Consider the following 26,298-nt stretch of genomic DNA (forward strand, 5'->3'; position numbering starts at 1 on the left):
CCAGGAGCACAGACACTGAGATAGACAATTAATAAATGAGACCTCCTGAAACTGAGAAACTTCTATAAGGCAAAGGACACAGTCAACAAGACAAACCAGCAGCTTACAGAATGGGAAATCAACTCCACATCTGACAGAGGGCTGTTCATCAAAATATATAAAGAACTCAAGAAACTAGACATCAAAATACCAAATACTCCAATATAAAAATGGGATACAGATTTAAACAGAGAATTTTCAACAGAAGAATCTCAAATGGCTGAGATACACTTAAAGAATTGTTCAACATCCTTCGGAACCAGAGAAATGCAAATCAGAACATCACTGAGATACCATCTTACACTGTCAGAATGGCTAAGATCAAAACCACTAATTACAACCTATGTATGCATAGATTTCCCTGGAAAGGGGAACTAGATGAGATCTCCTGGGTAAACTTGGGGTGGGGTTGGGTTGGTGGAGGGGAGGGTGATGGGGGACTCCTTTCTTTATGCTGTGAACATGTTGTATTACCATTGGTTAATAAAGAAACTTCTTTGGGCCTATTGTAGGGCAGAATATAGCCAGGCTGGAAGGGATATATAGAGAAAGTAGGTGGAGGCAAGGAGACAGACACACAGGAATCTTACTGGTAAACCACAAGCCTCATGATAAATATAAAACAATAGAAATGGGTTAATTTAAGATGTAAGAGCTAGCTAAAAATACGTTTAAGCTATTGGCCAAACAGTATTGCAACTAAGATAGTTTCTTTATGATTATTTCAGGTCTGGGCAGCTGGGAATGAACAAACAATCTCTGCCTACAGAATGGCACCCAAACATCTGTGGCTAATGTCTACCACCCACTTTGGGTCTAGGTTCTTGTGTGCCCACTGGAGTTGGGAGGAAAGAAGCTGAGCTCATGCCCATGGTGCAGCACTCCCTGCCTGGTCAGGTGGCAGGATCAAGTCTGCTAGGAGTACACGGGAAGGAGAGCATGGCAGATTCCCACATCCAGGCCACGCAGTGTGCTGCATGACAGCTTTAGATTTTACTCAGATAAAAGGCATGTATATGCTACATGGTGTTATCCAGAATTGAAGTGACGAGGACAGCTCCTACCTGGCAGTTCCACAGAATGTACCTCCACCATATTAAAAGGCAGAGAGAGGTGGAACCAGCATCCAGGGCCACTGCAACTAAGCTGCTTACCATTTTAAAAGTGCTCCTGATCAGAAAATAATTACAGATATGAAATAAAGACAAATTCAGACACAAATAAACCTCTTAATGGGTCACAGTATGTTTAAAAATGTACATAGGCTTGAGAGAGAGAAAAAGAGAGTATAGACAATTATAAAAAAACAAATAGTTTTTAAAAAAATAATAAGACAAAGTCTTTAAAGAGACCATGTACAGACAGTCATATATTAAGGAGTTAAAAAAACAAGCCATGTAAAGATGAAATATACACAGAGTCTGGATTATATATATTACCGTGTTTTCTTTAAATTTTTTGACTACAGAGAGAGATTTGATTTTGAGGGCTGCTAAGTTAAACCAACATATATACTTTAAAGGTATCTTGACTTTAAAATTTGGATCTAAGGATATGTTGCTTTGGAAGAGAGGTTCTGCTTTTGTTTCCACGGGTAATAAAAAGCTGTGGGTTCCTTACTGGCTAATATGGTTTGATCTAACAAGATCCTCTGAAACAATGACCCAGATGGTCCAACATCCATAACAGCTTCAGGATTGCTGGCTGAGATGGACCTACCACATAGGAGACCCCACGAGAACTTGATTAACAGCATCCTCAAATCGGCAGAAAGTGGTCTAAAAAACAATGCGCGACTTCCCTAAATGATTGTTTATAAAGGTTTGTTTACATTTAAAGGGGGACATGCTACAGAGATCAATGCTTTGCATTGGTATGGATCTTGGTCTTAAGGTCAATTTTGTTATACTGTGTATATATTTCTGCTCTTTATTAAGGTACTGTGTTTGTGCAGATCATTAAAAATGTAATGTATAATTAAGAAATACAGGTTTATAGATAATTATCTATAATAGTCAAGTTTGTAGTCATGTTAGTTAGGTTTTATAGATTACAGAGATGTATTTCAGATGGATAGATATTCTTCAGATCTTTCAAAGACTACAGAATATGGCATTTAAAATGTTTTAAGAGCTTAGGACTTTACATGACAATGAGACACATCTGCTCCTGGCAGCACCAATCTACTTCAAAAGGATGATGGACACTGAAGAAACTTGTTATGGAATTTGTCTTTTATGTGACAAAGCTAAACATTGCACTTGCCTGGATTGCTTGGTGCTATGCTATGTAAACTAGACTTGCAGAACCCACAGAATAATGACTGCTGAAGTTGCCTAAAGAAGCTGAGACAGTCCTTCAGGGTTCTTGCTTCATGAAAGAGTCTTCTAGACATTCTTCAGGACACAGAAGAATGTGACTGACAAACTGCTTATATAGACGTAACTGTCTTTGAAATTTCCCACTTAACAGAAAAATCTGCCAGATACTATGGGTCTATAGGGTAAGATGGATGCCCCAATGTTACAGAAGAACTTTGGGTGACTGCCAAGGCAGTGAGCTATCTCTGTCAATTCTAGAGTTTTGGAAGTTACTTAAAATGCACTTCCTGTTAACTTAGGTTAACTTCTGGGGTCTTTGATAGAGTTAAAGAATAGATAGTTATAATTATAGTTTTCCTTAGTTATGATAAAAGATAAAGTAGATATAAATATTATAACTATAATTCTTGCTTGATAACTGTTTTGTTGTATATAATCTTGCTATGTTAAAGTTAAAACCTTCCTTTTTATTTAGACAGAAAAGGGGAGGTGATGTGGGGTTCCCTTCTATATGCTGTGAATATGTTTTATTACCATTGGTTAATAAAGAAACTGTTTTGGGTCAATTCCAGGGCAGAATATAGCCAGGGAAGAGAGAGAGAGAGAGAGAGAGAGAGAGAGAGAGAGAGAGAGAGAAGGTGGAGTCAAGGAGATGCCATGTAGCCACTCAAGAAGACAGATGCTTGGGAACCTTACTGGTAAACCATGAGCCTTGTGGTAGAACATAAAATAATAGAAATGGGTTAATTTAAGGTGTAAGAGCTAGCTAAAAATATACTTAAGCTATTGTCCAAACAGTATTGCAATTAATATAGTTACTGTGTGATTATTAAGGGTCTACATGGCCAGGAAACAAATGAGTGGCCTCTGCTTACAGGAAGGGATGGAGGGATTGGAATATGAGGGATTGGGTTGGTCGCGTTGGGAGTGGGACAGAGGGGGAGAGTAATGAAAGAGGTAGCTTGTTAGACGGGGCTATTTTGGAGTTAGGAAGAAGCCTGGTGCCAGGAAAACTCTCAGGAATCCACAAGGATGACTGTTGCTAAAACTCATAGCAATAGTGGAGAGGGTGCCTGAACTGGCCTCCAATAATCAGACTGGTTACTATCTTAATTGTCAACAGAGAGCCTTCATCTAGTAATTGACGGAGGCAGAGGCAGAGATCCACAGTCAAGCACTAGTTGGAGTTCTGGGAGTCCAGCTGATGAGAGGGAGGAGGGATTGTACAACCAAGGGGGTCTATCATGATGGGGAAACACTGACCTGAGCTAGTGGGAGATTGCAAACTCTGGACTGACAGCTAGTGAGCTGCATGGGACTGACCTAGGCTCTGCATATGGATGACAGTTATGGAGCTTGATCTGTTCATGGGGCACCTAGCAGTGGGATCAGGACCAGTCCTTGGTGCATGAGCTGGCTTTTTGGAACCTATTCCCCATATTGGGTTGTCTCACCCAGCCTTGATGTGGGGGAAGGAGGAGATGGTCCTGTCTCAACTTGATCTGACATGCTTTGTTGATTCCCATGGGTGGAGGAGTGGATGTGTGTGTGTGGGGGGGGGGCGGGTAGATGTGAGGTGGGGAGAGGGAACAGGAAGAGAAGAGAGATGGGAAACTGTGGTTGGTATGTAAAATAAATGAAAATATTTAATAGAAAATGTGCTAAACACCACAAAGAAAAGATTTTTTATCTAGTTATTTGTAACTGAGCTCCTGTCTTGTAGCATTGAAAACCAGATCCTGGCTTCATCCACTGGGACACACAATCCATCCAGGAGCCTTGTCTCATATTCAGCAAGTGTGCTATTCTCTTTTGTCATCTCACAGTTTTGTGTTTGTTTTTACTTTAGAGGGCCTGGCTTTCTTGGTATCCTCTGTCCCCTCTGGCTCTTACACTCTTTGTGCCTCCTCTTCCATGGGGTTCCCTGAATTCTAAGGGCAGGTATTTGGGTTAAATGGAGGTCTATCCTAAGATTTTAGTCTTCATGAATGTATTCCAGTAAGTGCTACACCATAGCTGTGGTGTCTGATTTCTACATACTCTCTACTGACAGATCCCACTCTATGCTTAAGCTAAATTTTCTGCCAACCGTCAGTGTTTTTCTTCATTGTCTATAATGGTAGGACTATTGAGATGTAAGTAAGCCCTGGTCCCCCAGAGACTTAGCCATATCAATGCTGGGTTTTTACTGTAAGATAACTCAAATGGTATCCTAGTAATACTCAAATAGTATTTTATCTGACAATGTCTCACTCAAACCAGCTAAGAAAATTTAAAAATGCTTCCTTAAACATATATCTGTCCTTGCAATAGCAAAAAACTACTTCATACCTGTTTGAGTGAAGCCTGTTTTGTATCCATTAGCTGCTCCATTTTCTGGAGCCACAGTTGATGGCACTGAAGGAATAGGTTTAGTGGAGTGGCAAACAGCAGAAGATTGTCGGCTTCTACATTCTAGAAGGGAGTAAAAACGGATAAGAAGAAGGTAGTTTTTATTTTACTGGCAATGGGGACATAATCCATAAGATTTCTGAATAAGTCTCTGCTTCTTGAATGGTGGTAGCTTCCCTAATTATTGTTTCAAAGCCTTTTCAGACTGGTGAGTTCTTCCTAAGCCAGATGGTATGTTTAAGGCAAAGAACAATCATAATTCTATGGCCCACAGATTAGTTCCCACATGAAAAGTGCCAATAACCAATGCTGTCTTGTTAGTTTTATGGGTAAGACAGAGGCTAAAATGTCAATAATTATAAAAACATATTGAGCTTTTGAGATACCAGGTAACTTCTTGTTCATAATTTATTTAAACATACAATAACAACTTTAATCCATCTAGTCTGCTTCCATTTGAATGAATATTCAAACACCAGAGAAATAAAAACTGTATAGATAAAGATAAAAATTAGAAGCAAATTATTATTACTATTATTTATTTATTTTGTTTTTTTTGAGATAGGGTTTCTCTGTAGCTTGGAGCCGTTCCTAAAACTTGTTCTGTAGACCAGGCGGGCCTCAAACTCACTGAGATCTGCCTACCTCTGCCTCCTGAGTGCTGGGATTAAGCAAATTATTATTACTCTCTGTTTATATTTAAGGAAATAGGTAAGAAATTATTGATAATGTAGTGTCAATATTGACATTAAGTGTCAGATATTAATGGGGTTTGTTAAGTTGGGAACGTAGCCCTCAGCCCCTGGCGTCCATCACGGACTCCCTGGCCTGGGAGTTGTTTTGGTCTGGACTCCAAATCCCAGCATGCCAGGTCCTGACCCCTCCCCCTGAGATCAGGACCACTCCCACAGGGTATTTAAATGGGTTCCCAGAGGAGAAACAGGGTGGTTTGGGGTTTGCATGGGCTTCCTGCTGTCCTGTCTCCCCTGCCCTGCCATGTGCTCAGCCACCCAAGACCGCCTAACTTAATAAAACAATGGGCATTTTGATTTAGTTTGATTTGACCTAATTGGACTTTTTTTGTGTGCTGGCAGAGCTTCCCTTTTTTTATTTTTTCTTAACAGGGCTCTGATATGATTCTAATTGTACTGTGTGCTGATTCAGTGAACACTGTGGCAGTCTCTTGGACTTCAAGTTCTAACTAAATTTACCATTACTAGTCTCAAAGAACAGCACATGAACTAAAGACAGAAATGGCTGTATGACAGGATTAGAAGAGTTCTAAAGAAAGTCCCCATGGGAATGAGACATGCAAAGGCTGAAGCACCCTACACTACGACCTTCTAAAAGGGATTGTATTACATGTATATATGCATATCGATATTATGTGATTTTGTGTAGGTAAATAATACGATTTCAGTTCCAAAATAAAAACTGTGGTATGAGCCTACTTTTAAAAAAAGGCCAGTGAGTCAGGCAATAGTGGCTCACGCTTTAATCCCAGCACTCAGGAGGCAAAGGCAGGTGGATCTCAGTGAGTTTGAGGCCAGCCTGGTCTACAAAGCAAGTTCCAGGACAGCCAGGACAGTTACACAGAAAAACCCTGTCAAAAAAAAGAAAGAAAAGAAAAGAAAAAAAAGGCCAGTGAGGTGGCTCAGAGGGCAAAGGTGCTCACCAACAAGCCTAACACAGAAGTTTGTCTCTGGAACAGTGAAGGGAGATAACTCTAGAAAGAGAAACTCCCTTAGCACCAAGAAGTTAAACATTTTTATACAAGCAAAAGAAAAGCTAAAGAAAAAATGTTAAAAAAAATAGAGATATGATATTTATCAAGTTTTTAGTCTTTACGGTTTATGGTATTCAAGAAGACTTTCTAGAGGAAAATTCTTTAGCTTTTGCCAGATAAAGAACTATGAATGAAATTCTTAAGGTTCAGTGGTTGTGAGATTGAAGCTCTGAGGACAGTGGCTTGGTACAGGCCACATCATTTCTTTCCCGTGGTGTTACACAATGTTCCTCAGAGGCAGCTGAGAGTCACTGTGGTGGAGGACTCAGATACAAATATGCTCCTGGAATTCGGATTCATGCTATTCCATAGTTAGACACAAAGCTTATGCAGGCAAGAAGGGTAAAGATAATGACTCTAGAGAAAAGCTGTCAGTGGCAGAAGAAGCTGCTTTAGGACAGTGACTAAATCCATGGTGATTCCCACCAAGCAGCCCTCTAACCTGCTGCTAATTCCAAAGGAACCCAACTGCCAACCCACCCATATGCTTCCTCGGGCATCCAGAAGACTGGAGTGCTTATTTGAGGTTTGTTTTTTCGGTAAAATAAAAATAGAAAAAAATGTAGATTGGTGAGAATTACTGACAAACTGAAATAAAGCAAAGAACTCAGGAAAACGAAAAGGAACCGGGCTTAATTTCCCAACCCCAGAGCTGCAAGTGCTCTCTAAAGACAAATCTAGAGACTTGCTCTTTCCTACACTCACAGGCTCCAGTTAATTAGAACAAGGGATAAATCAGACATTTTAGAACAGCCTTTTGAACTTGAGCTGTTTACTTACCCACACCTGTACCCTGAACCCTGTGAGGGTCACCAGTCACCACACCCCTCCCCCTCCTGGAGTTTCCTGTACTCTGAACCCTGTGAGGGTCACCAGTCACCACACCCCTCCCCCTCCTGGAATTTGATTTACCTTTCCAGCAGATGAGAGGCCCCTTTGCTAGCACACCCTGGGAGGTCCTGACTAGGTAGTACTTCAAGTGCTTCTGCTTCTTCGGCTGGGTGGTGAGCTTCAAGTTAATGTGGTTGGAAAATTCCGTGAAATATCGAAACCCCCTCTCTCCACAACCAATACAATTTCCAGAAAACCCTGAAATGGGGAAAGTCAAGGTTACTAGTGGCCTTGTACGCTGATGCACTACTTCTAAATGCAAAAAGTATAAAAATATTCATAGTCTATGAACCAAGAGTGTCTCAACTATTCAGAAATACTTCGGAAGAGGAAAGAAAATGAGGGTAAGGTTTTAGTACCCCTCACCATGCGCCCCATCTTTTCTCTTTTATTTTAAATTCTTCATATATAATTGCAAATAAACCAACGCTTGTAAACTGGTATTTTATGTTCAAAAGGATCAAGTAATTTAAGATTGCTCCAAAGCTGTTATTTAACATGAAATTCACAGTCAAATTATACTAACAGTAGAGTCATTTTTAACAGTAAGAGACTGGGAATAAATTAAATGCTACTATAATAGGATAATAGTTAAATGAAGAGTATCATGTGACAGAATTTATATAGTATATAAAGACAGGAAAATTGGGTGGGGCTGAGGAGTAAGATCAGAGATAGAATGCCTAGCTGCAGAAGACCCTGCGTCAGAGGTCCAGCACTGGGAAAGGGAAGGAGGAGGAGGAGGGAGGGAAGGGAGAGGGAGGAGGAAAGAGGGATGGAGGGAGGGAAAAGAAGAATGGAGGGAGGAAGGAGAAGAAGGAGGGAGATAGGGAGGAGGGGAAAGGGGAGGGGAAGGAAGAGGGGAAAAGAGAAAGAAATTTTTGTGCTAAAGCTCTTCAGCCTCTTCCTTTCTTTTTTCCTTCATTTTTTCAAGATAAAGTTTCTCTGTATGATAGTCCTAGCTGTCCTGGAATTTGCTTTGTAGACCAGGCTGGCCTCAAACTCACAGAGATCCGTCGACCTCTGCCTCCCAAGTGCTGGGATTAAAGGACTGAGCCACCACCACAGCCCAGCCTGTTCCTTTCTAAGAACCTGCTGGGGGCTGGGGGTGAATGCCAGACTATGATATGCCTAAATGAAAACAGCTTATGAAACTGTCACGTTATATAATGAACAAACAATAACTTTAACTTAAAATATCACTGCTTATTTTTTCATTACTTAAAAATTATGTAATCATTAATTACTTGTTGTTTATTAGTCTAAAAAAGTTTTTTAAGAGCTTGTGGGTCCTACTACTGGTTGTCTGCATGGTTCACCACAGCATCTTGTACCTAGAGACCACAGCCTATGGGTGCATGACAAACAAGCATCTGGTCCAAGATGGGACAGTTAGAATCTCTCTTCTAGAATTTTATCTAGATGGTACTGGACCGTAGATTTGCAAAGGTTTGTAAATTGGAGCCCATATGTGGTTGGTTTCAACTACACATGAACTCTGGCTTGGGGAGAGTAAGCTGACAGGAGGGAGAGGGCCGCATGGGCAGAGCTGAGCTCCTGGACACCGCTGGTCCTGTGAGAGCTAAAGACAGCTCTGTGAAATTCCCTTTTCTCTCTACTCACCTGATCTTCAATCTTTTATACTGAATGTCTGAACAATCCCTTAGACTATTAAACAAAATAAGACTCTCAATGGCCTGGCTGGAGCAGATGTGACAGGAGGAAATGGAGAAAGCTGGGAGTTTAAGAAACCATGTACTGTTTTATGAAAAAATCAGCCATTTAATACAAAAAAGTCAGCTCCTTTAATACACAAAAGAAGGAAGGAGCAGTAAGACAGCGAGTTCCTTTACTCACATCTGATGAGACGAGAACACACATACTGTCATACAGAAGGATGAACAAAGGGTGAAGACAAGGATCCCTGTATCCAGTATAAAGACCGGGTATCTGTCTACAATAACTGGAAAGAAGACCACTGACAAACTGGCACAATCTTCAAACCCCTAAACCATATGTATTAACCATATATGTTATAATCGGCATATATTAACAAGGATAAAGAGAGAAAGGCCACACGAATAAAAAGAACATTTCACAATATCTCCACTGGAGAATACTAATAATTCAAAGCATTTATAAACAGGCTGCCCATCCAACCATCCAAACCTCCAACTACCCATTTAGCCATCCATAAATACATACATACATACATATATGTAATAGTACATCTATCTGTCCATTCAACCATCCAATCTTCCATCCTTGTGTTTGTCCATCCATCCAAACAACAGATACAAAATCTGACAGTGCTTTCTATATTATGAGGTTTCCTCTAGTCATGAAGAAGAACCAGCAATGGATTATGAGACATTTTTTAGAGTTTTGAGTCAGAGCTATACCTCATCTGTTCCATTACAAGAGACTATCATGCTTTTAAAATGTTACATATGTTTCCCAAATTGTTTTATATTACCAATGAGTCTTAAGTATATGATTGAAAGGACTATCTCTTATAATTTCCCCTCCATGTAATAGTTTAGCTTGAATTTCATTACACGGTACAGTCTGAATAACTACTATTGAATGAAGAAATTAACAAATGAGATCTTGGGTCTTCTTTGTTAATTTACTACAATTAATAAGATTTACCATTAGATTTCCGTTCTAAACTGTGTGCTAAATTTCATTTAAAGACAAAATGAATCCATGTTTGGTTCAGTGCCAGTAACAAACTTAGGGCCTCTCTCCTCATTTTTTTTTTTGACAAGGTCTCATTATAAAGCACAGGGTGACCATGAACTCTTGGTCCTTCTGCTTTACTCTCCAATGCTGGGATTATAGGTGTGTGCAACTGTGACCATTATATATTCTTGACACTTATGAAACATGAAAATGACCAGTAGATGTTAAACAATATTTGGCTCTGAACTATAATTTAAGAAGCCTTCATATAGTTCTAGTCCTTGGAAGGCAGAGGCAAGTGGATTTCTTGTGAACTCAAGGTCTACATAGTGAGTTCCAAGCCAGTCAAGGCCACACAATAAGATCTTGTCAAGAAAGGAAGAAAGGAAGGAAGGAAGAAAAAGAAAAACAGAGAGAGAGAAGAAGAGAAAGAGAAAGAGAGAAAGGAAGGAAAGAAGGGTGTGGGAGGGAAGGGACCTCTATATATTATGTTTAGGGTTACTTTCTAACTTAAGATACTATATTGATGTTTTTCAAGGCTTTCTGGTATTGTATAATTTAGATGATTGTGTAAAACTAAAATAAAAATCAACTCACAAACAATACAGCTTAATTCTTTGTCCCTTACTTTTACTTATATTTGTACTTTAAAGATATGGTTCTATCTAAATAAAAGGAATTCTGAGAACCTCTAGAAAAACAGCAGCAAAATAACATCAAAGCTTATATACCTGTCTTTTTATTGCAAAACAAATTCAAAACCAGCTAGGTGTGGTGGTGCACACCTTTAATCCAGCACTATGGAGGCAAAGCAGACCTTGATGCAGGTTCCAGGCAACCCAAGTCTACACTGTGAGATCTGTCCTGTCTTAGTTAGGGTTACTATTACCGCAGTGAAACACCATGACTCAAAGCAGGCTGGGGAGGAACGGGCTTATTCGGCTTATATTTTCACATCATGGTCCATCACTGAAGGAAGTCAGGACAGGAACTCAAACAGGGCAGGATCTCAGAGGCAGGAGCTGATACAGAGGTCATGGAGGGAGCTGCTTACTGGCTTGCTCATCATGGTTTGCTCAGCCTGCTTTCCTATAGAACCCAGGACCACCAGCCCAGAGATGTCCCCACCCCCAATGGCCTGGGCCCTCCTCACCAATTACTGATTAAGCAAATGCCCTATCCCTGGATCTTATGGGGACATTTTCGCAACTGAGGTTCCTTCCTTTCAGATGACTCTAGTTTGTGTCAAGTTGACATAAAACTAGCCAGGACACTGTCTCAGAACAAGACAATAACAAAAACAACCAAAGAAACCAAACCCACCCACCCTCTTTTTCTTATGATGTAGTACAGTTATGTTGTGAAAAAGCCAAGAATCTAAGCCAGAAAATAATTCTGAGACATTGTTATATATTTCATGGCATTTTATATATCCTGAGTTATTTTAAGTGAATTGATAAAATGAGAAGCATCTATTAGTTACCTTTCTTGTTACTGTAATAGACGGATACAGAAATAGCATAAAGGAATGGTTCATTCACGCTCATGGTTCAAGGAATGCAATTTGTCTTAAGGAAGGAAGAGGTTGGAGCAGCTCCTGGCTGGAGTATCAGCAGCGTGAGGCACCTGATTACTCTGTAGTAGCCCTCCAGCCAGGCTCCACCTCCTAAAGGTTACCTGCCTCTGAGAACAGCACTACTTAGTCGGAACCAGTGCCCAGACACAAGAGCCTGTGTGTGACATCTTGATATAAACTTTACTGAGTGACAATTTCACAGACATATGAACATTCTGATTATTATGCCACTCTCTAGTCTTCAGCCTGTTGGAGATATTTTACATTCAAACTAATCATATCTATGAGGCATTAGGTAGTACTGAAAATTTGCAAATAATTCACAAACAATTGAGAATTGACATTCGGTTCAGATCAGTGACTATAAAGAATGAATTTCACTTTATTTACTAAATGCAAGTTTTACATGTCTAATGGTGAACTGAGGTCATTACACTTGCTAAACAAACACTCTACGCTCACACCTAAAATATTAAATTCGGATAAATTGTATGCGCTTTTTAATTTTCTCAAAAATTTTGCATGCCTAATTTTTGATAATAAAAATGTAAAATATATTTAAGTTAATGAGAGAAAAATATTTCCTCTAACTAAATTCAGGGACATACAAATAAAATTCTCTGATAATTTTCAATTAACATGTATTTCAACTCCCTTCTCCTCGGAAGAGTGTTACAGACATTAAACACTCACCTAAAAGTGCATTTTTCCCATGGTCGTCTGGTAGAAATCGCTTATCCACAGCACAGACTAGGATGTGTTCAGGAAGATTGGGAGACTTGGCCCCCACCAGGAGGAATCCTGCTGGGATGTCAATTTGCTCCATACACAGTGACACCAAACGCAAATCCTTTCCTGCTTGACAAAAGCCTGGAAATAGAAGAACAAGTAGAATTTTAGGGAAGGTACTTTCCTTATCCCCATCGGGAAGGCAGAGTTATCTATGGGAATCACTTATAAGGACTCAACACCTATGGACCCCCAACAAGAAGACTCTCCTCTCTGGTTCCATCAAGATGACAATTCATGTTTTCTGGCCCACAAGTAAGGCAATCATAAATATATAGCAAACCCTGGGAAGCGTGTATAAATGTTATATGCACATAGTAAGGTTTTACATTCTCTCTTTCTGTTTTTCTCTGTGCATGCGTGTGTGTGCGTGTGTGTGTGTGTGGTGTACTTACATGTGAGTGTGAATGTATGTGTTGAGGAGCCTGCAGAGGCTCAACTGTCAATTGTCTTCCTCAATTATACTCTACCTTATTTTGAGAGTCTCTCATTGGATCTGGAACTCATCAGTCTGGATAGGGTGGTGGTTATTAGTTCCAGGGGTCTATATGTATTCTCTTACTAAACCCCAGCAGAATAGGATGATGGGGGAAGCTTTGTTAACCAATCATCTTTAAGAAGTGGAACCGGAGCCCAGGAAGAAAATCTGGGACGAACCAGGTGCTCGCACTCTCTGGGTGATTCCTGTGGGACACAGCAGAACTTGGACTTCCCATTCTTGTGGCGTGAGTTTCCCCTTATAATAAGTAAAAATATAATTGTTTATCTTTAAGCTGGCCTGGTTATTTCCCGAATCGAGTTAACTAATACATGGGAGTTACAGGTTTGGGATCTGAGTGCAGGTCCTGATGCTTGGAGCAAAGCTGTGTTACCAATGGTCCATCTCCCTAGCCAAGTGTCTTTGTTTTCAATAGGAAGTCACTTCAACTGGACAAGCCCAGTCACTAAACAAGGAGCTCCCATGTCACAGCAGCAGAGACTGAAGCTGAGAGCTTGGTGACTCATCAGGGAGTGGTCAGTTAGAACTCAGAACATACTGTTTTCTAGAGAATCCAAGACGTGGCAAGTCCTTGTGTAATCCCTTTGTGATGGACTATTACATCCACTCATTAGTGCACAATTTAGAAACATGCTTCACAGGCCTAAAGATACAGAATCGAACAGAACATTTTCCTTTAAGAACTCACACAGTGGCGCACCCTTTAATCCCAGCACTCAGGAGGCAGAGGCAAACGGATCTCTGTGAGTTTGAGGTCAACCTGGTCAATAGAGCAAGGACAGCCAGGGCTGCAGAGAAACCTTATCTCAAAAACAAAACAAAACAACAACAAAAACCAAACAAACACGCATATGAACATACATTGTGCTAATTAGAAGTGTGATAGTGAGTAATTCCAGATGCACCACAGAGGACAGCTACGGTCCTTTTGTAGGCATCCTAGGTGAGCATTTCCAGAGCTTGCCAGACTCTGAACACCACTCTAGACAAGCTACTTAAATAACCCACCTTTCTAGCCACCGTTGGTTGGTCCAGATGTAGGCATCTGATAAAATCGTGCCATTCAAAGATTTTGTATAGGAATTTTCAACATGGAGCTGGGGGTGAGGAGGCATGACCCAGTTTGATCTCTGTCACCTTTCTTGTTTCTTGACTTGCGTGAGAAGTCTCTTGGCAGAGACAGGAGGCTGGGCAGGTGGGGTAACAGTGACTGGATTCTGAAGCCCATCTGTGTTTGCATTTTCCAGGGTTTGGTCCTGTCATCTTTAGCTTCCAACAATTTCTTTATTTTGTCTAAGCTTGTTTCATTGGGGTTCTGTCACTTGCATCAGGAGGTTGAGAAATGCTATTTCAGAAACCCATGGAAAGTGGCAGATAAATACCTAACTGACACACACAAACCTGGGAGAACACTATCCTCATTACCCATAACACAGCTGTGAATAATTGTGTGATCTATGAGCAGTAATTCAGATCATGATTTTAACCACAAGTCAACAAATAATTGGATGCCATCAGTTAGTATATGAAAAAGGAAAAACACAAAACTCATCAAAACATTGTATAGTCCTAGGTGCATACCAATCTAACATGCTTTGAATCATCAGAAGTTAAAAGCAGGTATAATAGAATTAGAAAGATGAACAAAAGCCCACAGTGATCAAAATAATGTTGCTCAACCACTTCACACTTACAGATCCCCTTTAATGTTAATGAATATCTAGCATTCACAATGTGATACCAAAAATAACTTCCTTGACAATTGTATTTTGTTACTCAAAATGTCATTTGTTTATCAAAAATTATTAATATGCATGAGGCACGTTACTTATTCAGTTTACAATGGACTTTTTTGGATCCAATGGGCACATAGGGCCCTCTAAAAAATCTGTTTCTTCTACTGCCATTAGGTGACAGAGTTCAGAGGCTTGGAAGTTGGGAATTAACAATGATGCCATTGGTGGTGTGCTAGGGAACAGTCTTTGTACACTGTAAATATGTATTACACTCATTGCTGATAAAAAGCTGATTGGCCAATGACTAGGCCCTTTTTAGGGCAGAGAGAATGCTGGGAAGAAGGATGGAGTCAGAGAAGATACCATGAGCCATAGAGTGAGCAGGATGGGAAGTACATATATGAGGTAAATGAATCTCAGGGATTAATAGAAATGGGTTAATTTAAAATGTAAGAGTTCACATATATAAAATGAAGGACACTATAGTGCCATTTCATTTGTATGTTAATAAATAAAGCTTGCTTGAAGATCCGAAAAGTGAAACAGCCACACTGGTCAGCCTTACAGACCAGGCAGTGGTGACACACACTTTTAATCCCAGTAGTCACACTAGTTTACCATAGAAATCAGGCAGTAGTGGTGCACGCCCTTAATCCCAGAATAGAGAGGAGACAGCTCTCGGTCTCAGCTTTATTCTAAGGTTTCTTGGAGGCAGGATCACTATTTTTGGACTGAGGTTGAGGTAAGAACCAGTGCTTCCCTTTTCTAGTTGAACCCCAATATCTGTCTCTGAGTTTTTATTAATCATGTTTCAGGACACACTTCAATCTGGCAAAAGGCAACCTAAGAATGGGGTACATGGCTATGATCCATTTGGAGGCAGAAATAGACTTTTTCATCAAATTAGAAAATACTTGGGGCTGGAGAGATGAGTTGGTTAAAAGTGCTGCTGAGTTCATTTCCTAGCCCGACATAGGACCGGCTTACAATCACCTGTAACTCCAGCTCCAGGGGATTTGACACCATCTTCTGGTCTCAAGCACATAGAACCTCACACAGATATAAATCATATACAATTTAAAATAAAACAATTTTTTTAAAATTATACAATACTGATCCAGGTAGTACTTGAAAGTATTGAAAGGAGTATCAAGATTGCTTGCCAAAGAGATTATTAGATGCTGATAAAGCTATAACACAATTTCCATAGGAAGTGGCATCCTTACTCTTAAGTATGACTTGCTTCAAGAGTTGGGACATCAACTACCTTGATAACCAGCATGGATTAAACATTGATGAGAAATTTACGACTGGCTATTAATTAAACTATCTCTAGGAGCTGCCTTTGTCACTAAGGCTGGGGAAGTGAGTCTCTTCAACTGTGACTCTATATTGAACGGAGATGGCAACCACAGCCTGTATCAATTTGCAAAATTACTGCAATGTGGTTAGAACATTATGTGGTAGAACCTTGAAGTTGGGGTTGGAGGGATGGCTTGCGGTTGAGAGTACTTGCTGCTCTTGCAGAGGATCACAGTTTGGTTCCCAGCACCCATGCTGTGTGACTCACAACTGTCTGTGACTCCAGCTCCAGGGATCCAACTGGCCTCTGTGACCTCATGTGCACATATTAACATGCAAACACACATTTTAAAAACAAAATAAATCTTAAAAGAACCAAACCTAACCTTAAGGTCACCATTACATTGTTGCTTAGCAAGTAGCTCTTATAAATTCAGGGATTAAAATTATAATTCCTAAGTCTAAGACACTTAGGAATTATATGCAAAATTTATTTTTAAAAGTTTATTATTGTATGCGTGTGTGATGTGGGGGTATGCATGTGTCACAGCAGGTACATGGAAGCTATGAAAGCTGGGAACCTCAGGCAGACACAGGAAGGTAGTTCTGCTAATTCATCCAAATGTGCTCATGGGTATACGAAGCTGAATTTCTTGCCCTTACTCACTCAGATATTCCCTTCATAAGGAGCCGCTGGCAGCTGACGGCTGCTGGGAGAGGGAGAGTCTGTCTTTTGCTAGTGTGTTCTCATTGGTAGGTTTCCCATGCTCCAGTGTGTGGCTCCATGCAATGCACATACGTAAAGCACTAACTGGATGAAGTGGGTTGCCAGAGAAAAAAAAGACATGAAGTTGGGAGTGGGACACTTTGGGGAAATTGGAAAAGGGAGATGGGAAAGTGGACACAATTGTATATCATTGTGTATATATATATATATATATATATATATATATATATATATATGAAGTTCAAGAATAAAGACAGCTATAATTTTAAAATTACAAAATTAGAAATAAGAATGTACTTTAGTAGTAGTACCTAACATGTGCAAGGTTCTAGTTCAATTCCTAGTAACACATAGACACACATACAAACATGCAGACACACCGATATATATAAACACACACACATATACAGAAATCAGTGAGATTATATAAATGCACCAATATGATTTTAGACATCAAAAAATTAATGTTTGCTTTCTTTTATTTGAAGCTCACTATGTAGCTCTGACTGGCCTAGAACTTGCTACACAGATCAGGCTGGCCTTGAGCTCACAGAGATCCACCTGTTTTTGCCTCACAAGCACTAAAAATTAATGTTATAAATATTAGAAAATAGTAATTATGACTCAGCCTAAATTTTATCACATAGAGCAAAAATACAAAAATTGTGGAAATAAATTTCTATATTCCTTAATCTCCAATCATACAAATTCCATAACTTCGGCATCAAATGTAGTTTTGGAAGCCAGGAATATAGTTCGATGGGAGAGTGCTTGCCTAGTATGCAAGTCCTGGTTCTACAGCCAGAATGGGAGAGGAGTGGAAGAGTAGAGTTTAGATTGTTTTTTAAATGCTGAAAACATTTAAATCTATTTGTCTCTTCTAAAACAAAGTATAATCTTTTATTTTTGAATTTTCAACAACACAATTTTTTATTCTCCAACTTAAAGCTAATTAAACTACAACTATTAAATTATAAACTGTAGACAGTTGTTGTACAGCATAAATATCAAAAAATATGTTACTATACTGGTCAGTCTCCAATAAATGTTTTTTACTTAGAGCTAAAATTTCTATCATATGCCCTGCAATGATGGAATTATTTCAAAATGCTCGAGGAGTTCAAAAGTGTAATTTTTTTGATTTTTCAAGATAGGGTTTCTCTGTAGCTTTGGGCCTGTTCTGGAACTAGCTCTGTAGAGCAGGCTGGGCCTCGAACTCGCAGAGATCCATCTACCTCTGCCTCACAAGTGCTGGGATTAAAGGCATGTGCCACCACCACCAGGCCTCAAAAGTGTCTTACTAAAAGAGATTTGTGACTCGTAAAGAATGGGGGACTCTAAAAATTCTAATCTCCCAGTATGCAAATGAGAGAAAGGTTCAGGAAGGTTAACCAAATGTCCAAGGCCAAACAGCCATAAACCAACAACCTGATCTCTAACTCCAATCTCCACACCGCTCTCTGGCCATAAAGGCACATGCCAAAAATTCTATAACTCTGAATACTAAGTCTGCAAGACCTTGAATTTCAAGACCAGCCTGGGGTAGAGAGTGAGAATCGATCTCACAACCAAATAAAAAAGGAAAACCAAAACCAAAATCAACAACAGCACCACCAGATCCCAGAAAAAGGTTGGCTGAAGAGATGACTCCATTGTAAAGAGCACTTGCTGCTCTTTTAGAGGACCCCAGCTTGGACGCCAGTACCTACATGCCAGCTCCTGGAGGAATCTGATGCCTTCTTCTGGCCTCTTTGGGCAGCAGTACTCATGTGGGGACACACACACACACACACACACACACACACACACGTCAACAAAAATTAAATAGATCATAAAAACCAACAACAACCAAAACCAACAAGCACTTCTGACTTGTCTATGCTTCCTCCAACTCCAGTACAACCCAGGACACCACACTAGAACCTCTTCCTTGCTTGTTTTTTGTCAATCTTATCTCTTGTTTTCACTGTGCCTGTTTTAAGATAAATTCTGTGGAGCATTTGATATAACATCCCTTGTCAACTATGACTATGGCACTATCTACCTATCTCATATTCACTGATGAATCCTTAAAATACAAGGTTTTAGCTATGAGTGCTGGCACCCAACTTTCATGCCAGCTACTCAGCAGGCTGAGGATGTTGAGAACTAAGAGTTTGTCAGTCTGGAAAGTTTTTACAAACCACAAAATGTTCTATGTTTAGAATATAATGTTTCTTTTTTCTTCTCTTCCTCTCCCGCTGCATCCCCCTCAGTAGGCCAAAGGTCCACGTCAGGTGTCTTCTTCAATTCTAATCTCCACCCTATCCTTCTAAGATAGGGTCTTTCACAGAACCTGGATTCACTAATGGAAATGTGTGCCCACCTAAGTCTCACTCTTTCACTGTGGGTGCTGAGAATCTGAACAGCTCCGTCTCCACTGACAGAGCCAGCTCCCCAGTCCAGAGAGTGACTCTTGTGGTGAGACTTCTCTCATGGCAAGGTGGGTGAGGGCAAACTACTGTTTTAGCCCCTGACTGAACAGAGTTGAGAAGGCATAATGTTGGTAGGAGGCTGCTTGTTCGTCCCTGCCGCCTGGCTAGTTTAGCCCCAAAATAACCACACAGAAACTGTATTAATTAAAACACTGCTTGGCCCATTAGCTCTAACTTCTTATTGGCTAACTCTTACATCTTAGTTTAACCCATTTCTATTAATCTGTGTATCGCCACATGCTTATCGGCTAAGTTTTGGCAGCATGTCTTACTCTGGCAGCGGATCCATGGCATCTCCCTGTCTCCGCCCTTCTTCCTCCCAGCATTCAGTTCAGTCCTCTCCACCCACCTAAGTTCTGCCCTATCAGACCAAGGCAGTTTCTTTATTCGTTAACCAATATAAGCAATACAGACAGAAGGACCTCCCACACCAGCACAACGTGGAGAGTGCCCACAGAAAGTATGGTATTTTTAAATGAAAGAATTATTATTTCAGAGTCATTTCTGGGGCACAATGGAAACTATGTAACTCATTGAAACGAAGAAGCATGAACAGTTTTTAGTATGGCAGACTTGGGGATTCCCATTTAGGGTGGGACGACAGAGGTCAAAAATAATAATCATTAAACAATAAATGGACTCTTTAAGAAGCATACTTTCTAGTCTTCTTGGTTAAAAACATTGGTACCTGAGACAAAGGAAAGATAAAATGTGAGGATGGTCTGTGAAAAGGGTGCAAGAACCAATGAAAAGAGCTTCCACGTCTGAAACGAAAACTCTTTAAATAATCCTCGGCAGTCTTGTGTATAACACAAACCAGAAAATAAATATCGACAAGGTTAGACATAAATATCTGAACAAATTAAAAAAGGTGGAGAAGAAATGGATATCAATGAGGTAAAAACTTCAAATAAATATATGTTGCTTCTTTGTCCCCAGTTATGCATACATAAATTCCACCTCTGGGATCCTCATCTAGTCTCTGAGTCATCAGAAGAAAAACAAACTCTTTGAATAAAGAAATTTTTTACAAGATCTTTGATTAATATTCTAAAATTGCCAGGGCCATCAAACCCAGGAATAAAACCTATGAAAATGTCACACCTAAGAGGAACCTAAAAAGATAAGCTAACCCTGTGTAATTTTTTTGATAGGACCCTGGCTCAGAAAAGGACATTGGATAAAAGCAAGGAGCCAAAGCAAACCATAGACTTGTTAAAGCTCATAAAAGTATCTGAGCAATAACTCACTTACTAGACCACATGTGCTTCCTGTGCTACGCTGGTCACGGAAGAAACTGCCTATGTATAGAAATGGAACTTGAGGCTTCACTTTCTACAAACATAAAGGTACTCCTAAAAAGTACTCTTGAAATACTTTTCTTCAAGCTACTTGCCAACACAGCCTCAGGCAATTTAATTAAAAAGAAAGAATGGAGCGGAAAGAGAAAGCTACACTGAGCACAGGGTCAGGAGGGAGTCAGTTTATGGCCAAAGACGCCACAGAATTAGAGAAAAGTTACTTAATTCAGTTTGTAGTTAGCCTAAAGATTCTGAAGTTCCCCTGCCAAGGACCTGGTGTTTGACTATAAACATTTCCTGAATATTTCCCCAAATTCTCATTGTCAGGGGTTAGCACAGCTAATTAAACTTACTATAGATCAGAGATTTCCAAAGAAAGAAAAAAAATATTATGTTAGCTCTTAACATAATATGTCTATTTTTTTTTAACTGAAAATAAACTGTGCCTATAAGGAGTGGTTAACTACAGAATCCATGAAATGTGACTGGATTTCCGGACCAACAAATCTCAGGATCCCTCATAGCAGGCAGATAACTCTGAAAGGCTAATATGACCATGCCTCAGAGACAACTAGACCGCCTCAGGGCACCCTCTGGAAGGCTCCAGGCTGCTGCTGCGCACAGGGAGGGAAGATGGTTGCTTATATGGGTGGACAACTTGCTTTGCAAACTTGCTCAGGGAATAAGTTCATCTGAGAGCAATAATGGAAGGCTGCTCTCCCACCAACGCTCTTTTGAGACAAATGATTTTAATTAAAATGGTGGTGGTGATAACAGAGAACCCTTCTATATAAACTTCATCTGCATTTTCTTAAGAAAATGGCCCGGGTTTTCACTTCATAGAAAGGGATTTGCATTCTCCAATTATCTCCAACTTGAAGGCACCAGAGTAAATAAAAAGGGGAAAGGGACATTTACTGACACAGCAGCAAACCCAACTGAAGTAATGAAAACAGCTCTCAGAGGCCCCAATCTGGCTGCTCTTCACCTGCGTAGACAATCAACTGCTTCCCAGCAGGATAGGAACCTGCTCTAGTTCAATGATTTACATAAGAAATTAGCAAGGAAAATTTCCCTATGAATGGCAACCTCTCAGATGTTAAGTTCCTGCTTATCTAAATTGCCTCTAAAAATAGCCTTAGAGTCCCCCCAAGCCTTAGGCAAACAGGGGACCGGGACTGGAAGGTGGTGTTCTCAAACAAGGCCACAGTCATTCTGTTCCCTGGGTCTCAGTGCTGCTTGTGTAAGCACATCTTCAGGGCTGCTTTCCTTCTGAGCAGGAAGATCTTTAGAACGATTGCCAAGCGAGCAGAATTGATAACATTATGTGAAATATAAAGTACCAGGTTATAAACATCTTTTTATTTTAAATGGGAGAGTTAAGCAGGGGACAAGAGCAATAACAGTAGTTTTAAGAACTGGAAGCAGTTGATGTAGGAATTTGGGTACAGAATGAGTGTCTTCAGAATGTGTTGGATCTGAATCTTCTGCTTTGTTGGAGGACAATTCTTTATTCTCAGAAAAATTGCCTGCCTTTACCTTAAAATCACCATTGCCCTTTGGGGCTGAGGCTGAGGTAAAAGGATCACTCCAAGTTCTATAGGTATGGTGTGAGTTAAAGGTCAGCCTGGGTTAGAGTGAGATCCTGACAAATATGGAGGATGCATCCTGACTTCATGGGATTCTCACTGTTGTTGTTTATTTGTTTTCTTTGAGACACTATGTAGCTGTGACTATCCTAGAATACATGACATGGTATATGTCAAGCTGTCCTCAAACTCACAGAGATCCACCCCTCTGCCTCCCAAGTGTTGGAATTAAAGGTGTATTATTGTTAGGCCGTCAAGTTTATAATTTGGTGCCTGCAAAATACCTTTCCAAAATACCTGGCTATAAATAACATCACTGCTGAACTGAAAACATACTCCAGGTCTAGAAGAACAGGGAAAACCTCCTTCCCATACTCTAGTTCTATTTAGTTATTTAAATGGAGACTGCTCTTTCATTTCTGCTGTCCAGACCTGAACAATCACACAGAAATTGTATTAATTGTAACACTGCTTGGCCAATATCTTAGATGTATTCCTACCTAGCTCTTGTATCTTAAATTAACCTACTTCTATTAATCTGTGTATTGCCACGAGGCTGTGACTTACCGGAAAGTTCTGGCATCTTTCTCCTTTGGCAGCTACCTGGCATCTCTTTGACTCTGCCTACTCTCTATATATATCTCTTCCAGCCTGGCTATATTCTGCCCTGCCATAGGCCAAAGCAGCTTTATTCATTAACCAATAAAAGCAACATGTATACAGAAGGACATCCCACATCAAATTATCACATGTAATTAGATTCTCAGTGAGACACCATCATTTTAAGAACTATTCAATGTTATTTGTTACTGGAGGATCTCAATTGAAGAAAACGTAACAAGAATACAAATCAAGTAAACAGCAACACACAGCTTCACTGTCCATATCCCCATGGGTTTAAAGGCATACGGCACACCAGTAATGAGTAAACTCTGTGCAACATATTAAGTCTGAGCAAAAGGGTCAACCACATGTGAAAGCAAACCCATAGAAGTGATGTGTCGTGAGCAGGCCTAACATGAAGAACACAATGGATACTTGTGAACCACAGGAGAATTCTTTAGGTCTCTTTTCCCTCCCTCTAACTAGAGGAGCTGGAGTCCTCTATGGGTTGTTAGATTCTCAGGGAATAGGAGATCAAAAGAAAATACATTTCCAAACAAGGCCAACTATTTTTCTGGCTTCATCTAGGAAAATAAGGCTTTAATTTATATCAAATGACTTTTTCTCCAAGCTTTGTCAGGAAACTGTCCTGAGATCTGGAACCTTCTTCTTTCTCCCCTCCCTGTCTCCTCAAGGTTTTCATGCTCTGACACCATGCAGGCTAATATCAGTCAGCTGGAATATAAAACCACACTCCATATACTAATTAGGTGGGCGATCAGAACACAGCCGCTAGGTAAGGGGAAAAAGGCAGACTTTAAGTTGGGATATCACTGAAACCACAGAACAATAAAAGCATTAGAAACCATGGTTTCCTTATTTAAAATGTGGTTAAAAGTGTGGTGGGATATAAAGCTGACCTGCACAAGCAGAGTGAGAGCATCAGCTGGCGTGGTGCACACCTTTAACCGCATCACTTAGGAGGCAGAGGCACGTAAATAAATCTCTGTGAGTTGGTGCCAGTATGTTCTATATACTGAATTCCAGGCCAGCCCACACTACATAATGAGACCCAGTCTCAAAAAACTGAGGGGGTAAGGGAAGGATGGGGGGTAGAGAGAAAGAGAGAGAGAATCAAATTACTTACATTTTATACTGTGTAACCAGATTTTACGTTTATAATATTTATAAAGGATTTATATTTTACCTCATCACTCAGTGAGTATAGCTGTAGGACCAGTGAGATGACTGTCAGCAAGCATGACATCTGAGTTTGATCCCTGGCATCCCCAGGGTGGAAGCAGAGAGCCTATTCCTGCAAGCTGTCCTTTGATCCGTGTGGTTACCATGGTTTATAAGCACCACACAATATGTAACACACACGAGACATAAATAATAAAAATATTCCAGGTAGATATAGAGTCAGGGCTTCTAGAATATCTATTACTATCTTGGAAGTGAACTAAAAGGAGGAGAAAGCCAAAACATTTTTTTAAATAAAAGCTCATGGGAGCGTAAACTCTTAGTGTACTGGAGAAGCCTTGACCTTTGCCTGGACTTGCACCTTCACAGATCTTTAGTTCAGCTGTGATCCTTACTCTCCTCTTTTACAAGAGGGGCTATTTCCTGCAGACAACTGTTGTGAGCTTTCAAGAGTCCATAGGGGTGAGGAGATTGTGTGATATTTTGGTTGCATTCTGACAATAAAGTTTGCTTTGAATCAGAGGGCAGTGCTAGGTACTAGCTGACCAAAATTAACCATAAGGACTAAATAAAGATAGAGAGACAGGAAGTAGTAGGGCGGGGCTTAGAGAGGGTTTCATCTCCTTTGGATGGAGGAATGACAGAGATAGGTCACTGGTCACTTCTCCACTCCTTCTCTGATCTATTACCCTGATATCTGACTGGTAAAGAGTAATTAGATAAATGCATCAGGATATAGCCACTCATTCCTTCCAACAGTGACTGGTATTCCAAACAGGCCAGATGAAATTACAACACAAATCTGAAAGAATTCAGAGGTGCAAACCTACCATCGGTAGTGCAAGATCCTTCTGGGGCTGGCTTTTGTGAATAGGGAATTGGTGGGCTGTTTGAGTCAGACATTTCTTCTTCATCTTCATCATCTTCCATTTCATTAATTGCTATGTTGTTAGAAAAATCCAGGCTGCCATTTTGAGTGTAGCGGTGTACTAGATCTTTATCTAGGTCTTCCACCTTGGGTTTGACATCTGGGTAAGCAAAGAAATCAATGCAAATTTAATTTTTAAGAAGGATGTTTATGGAGAAAATATTATAAGAGAAATTTAGAAAGTTATTTTTGGGGAGTGTAAGATTAGCAGGATTTGGAATTCCCGCTTCTTTGAAAGGGGTCTAGAAATGCCTGCAATTGAGAACTTACCTGCAGATGAGAAAGGGTGTTGATCTGGGTCCAAGTAGAGCTGGGAAAAGATTGGCCGTGGCACGACACTGCTGCATCTGAGCGAGGCCTCTATGGAATTGTGTAGAGCTTCCTCAAATCTAGCCGATTTCAGTTGCCCAGCATATGAATTCCCCATGGTCTGCACCAGCACATCCCAAAGAAAAAGAGGAAGTAAAAAACTGTGTGAGATGTTTATATCCTAAAATTACAGGTATGGGGCTAGAGAGATGGCTTCGCTGTTAAGAGTACTGGTTGCTCTTGTAGAGGACCCGGGTTTGTTTCCTAGTACTCACATGGTGGCTCATAGCCATCTGTAGCTCCACATCCAGGGAACCTGAGGCCCTCTTCTGGCCTCCAGGGGCACTGCACATACATTCATGCAGGTAAAATACTCATATACATAAAATAAAAATAATCAAAAAAATTTAAATTGATGTCTGGCAAATATAAACTATATTTATATAGTTATGTGAACTGTAGTCTTAAATCTAGCTGGCAAGATGGCTCAGTGGGTAAAGTTGGTTGCTATCACATGGAACCACATGATAAAAGATCCTTAGACTTCCACGTGTGCTGTGTCATACACACGGCAGCACACAGTACATATGCATGTGCATGTGCGTGCACGCACACACACACTTTAAAAAAGAAGAGAAAAGAAATTATATTTAAAGAAAAAGAAATCTATTGCAAGTTACTTGTTACATTGCTTGTGATTTTGGTCTTTACCATCAAGGCCCATGCCAGCTCCTTCAGAAGATCTCACAGTTCAATAGTAATAAATGTTTTAGATTCAGCCTCAATTTCCCTGTAAATTATAAAGCCTAGCCTGCTGAACAATGACAACACACCTTTCACTCACAGCTGTGGTGTGGGACAAATGTCTATATTCTGTCAATTATATTTTAAATAAATGCTGATTGGCCAGTAGCCAAGCAGGAAGTATAAGTGGGGCAACCAGACAGGAAGTAGAGGCAGGTCAATGAGACAGGAGTATTCTGGGAAGAAGGAAGCTCTTTCTGCAGTTGTGAGCCTCCCACAGAAGAAGCAAGATGTGACTGCCTTGCTGAAAAAGGTACCGAGTCATGTGACTAGCATAGACAAAAATAATGGGCTAATATAAGTTATAAGAATTGATAAGAAGCCTGAGCTAATGGGCCAATCAGT

General features: G+C 40.2%; 1 protein-coding gene across 1 annotated transcript in view; it reads right to left on the reverse strand.

The window, feature by feature from the left end:
- Window positions 1-26,298, reverse strand: part of LOC121453265 (GREB1-like protein) — a 254,133-nt gene that overhangs the window by 92,390 nt on the left and 135,445 nt on the right. The window contains exons 3-7 of the mRNA XM_041659867.1: window positions 25,111-25,270; window positions 24,743-24,940; window positions 12,383-12,559; window positions 7,450-7,626; window positions 4,692-4,814 (exon numbers count right to left, since the gene is read on the reverse strand). Coding sequence (XP_041515801.1) covers window positions 4,692-4,814; window positions 7,450-7,626; window positions 12,383-12,559; window positions 24,743-24,940; window positions 25,111-25,267 — 832 coding nt within the window. The 5' untranslated portion in view covers window positions 25,268-25,270. The remainder of the gene's footprint in view (window positions 1-4,691; window positions 4,815-7,449; window positions 7,627-12,382; window positions 12,560-24,742; window positions 24,941-25,110; window positions 25,271-26,298) is intronic.

This window comes from Microtus oregoni, unplaced genomic scaffold (genome assembly GCF_018167655.1).
Source record: "Microtus oregoni isolate MIOR12 unplaced genomic scaffold, Mior012 000011F_ref0000422, whole genome shotgun sequence".
NCBI classification, from domain to species: domain Eukaryota; kingdom Metazoa; phylum Chordata; class Mammalia; order Rodentia; family Cricetidae; genus Microtus; species Microtus oregoni.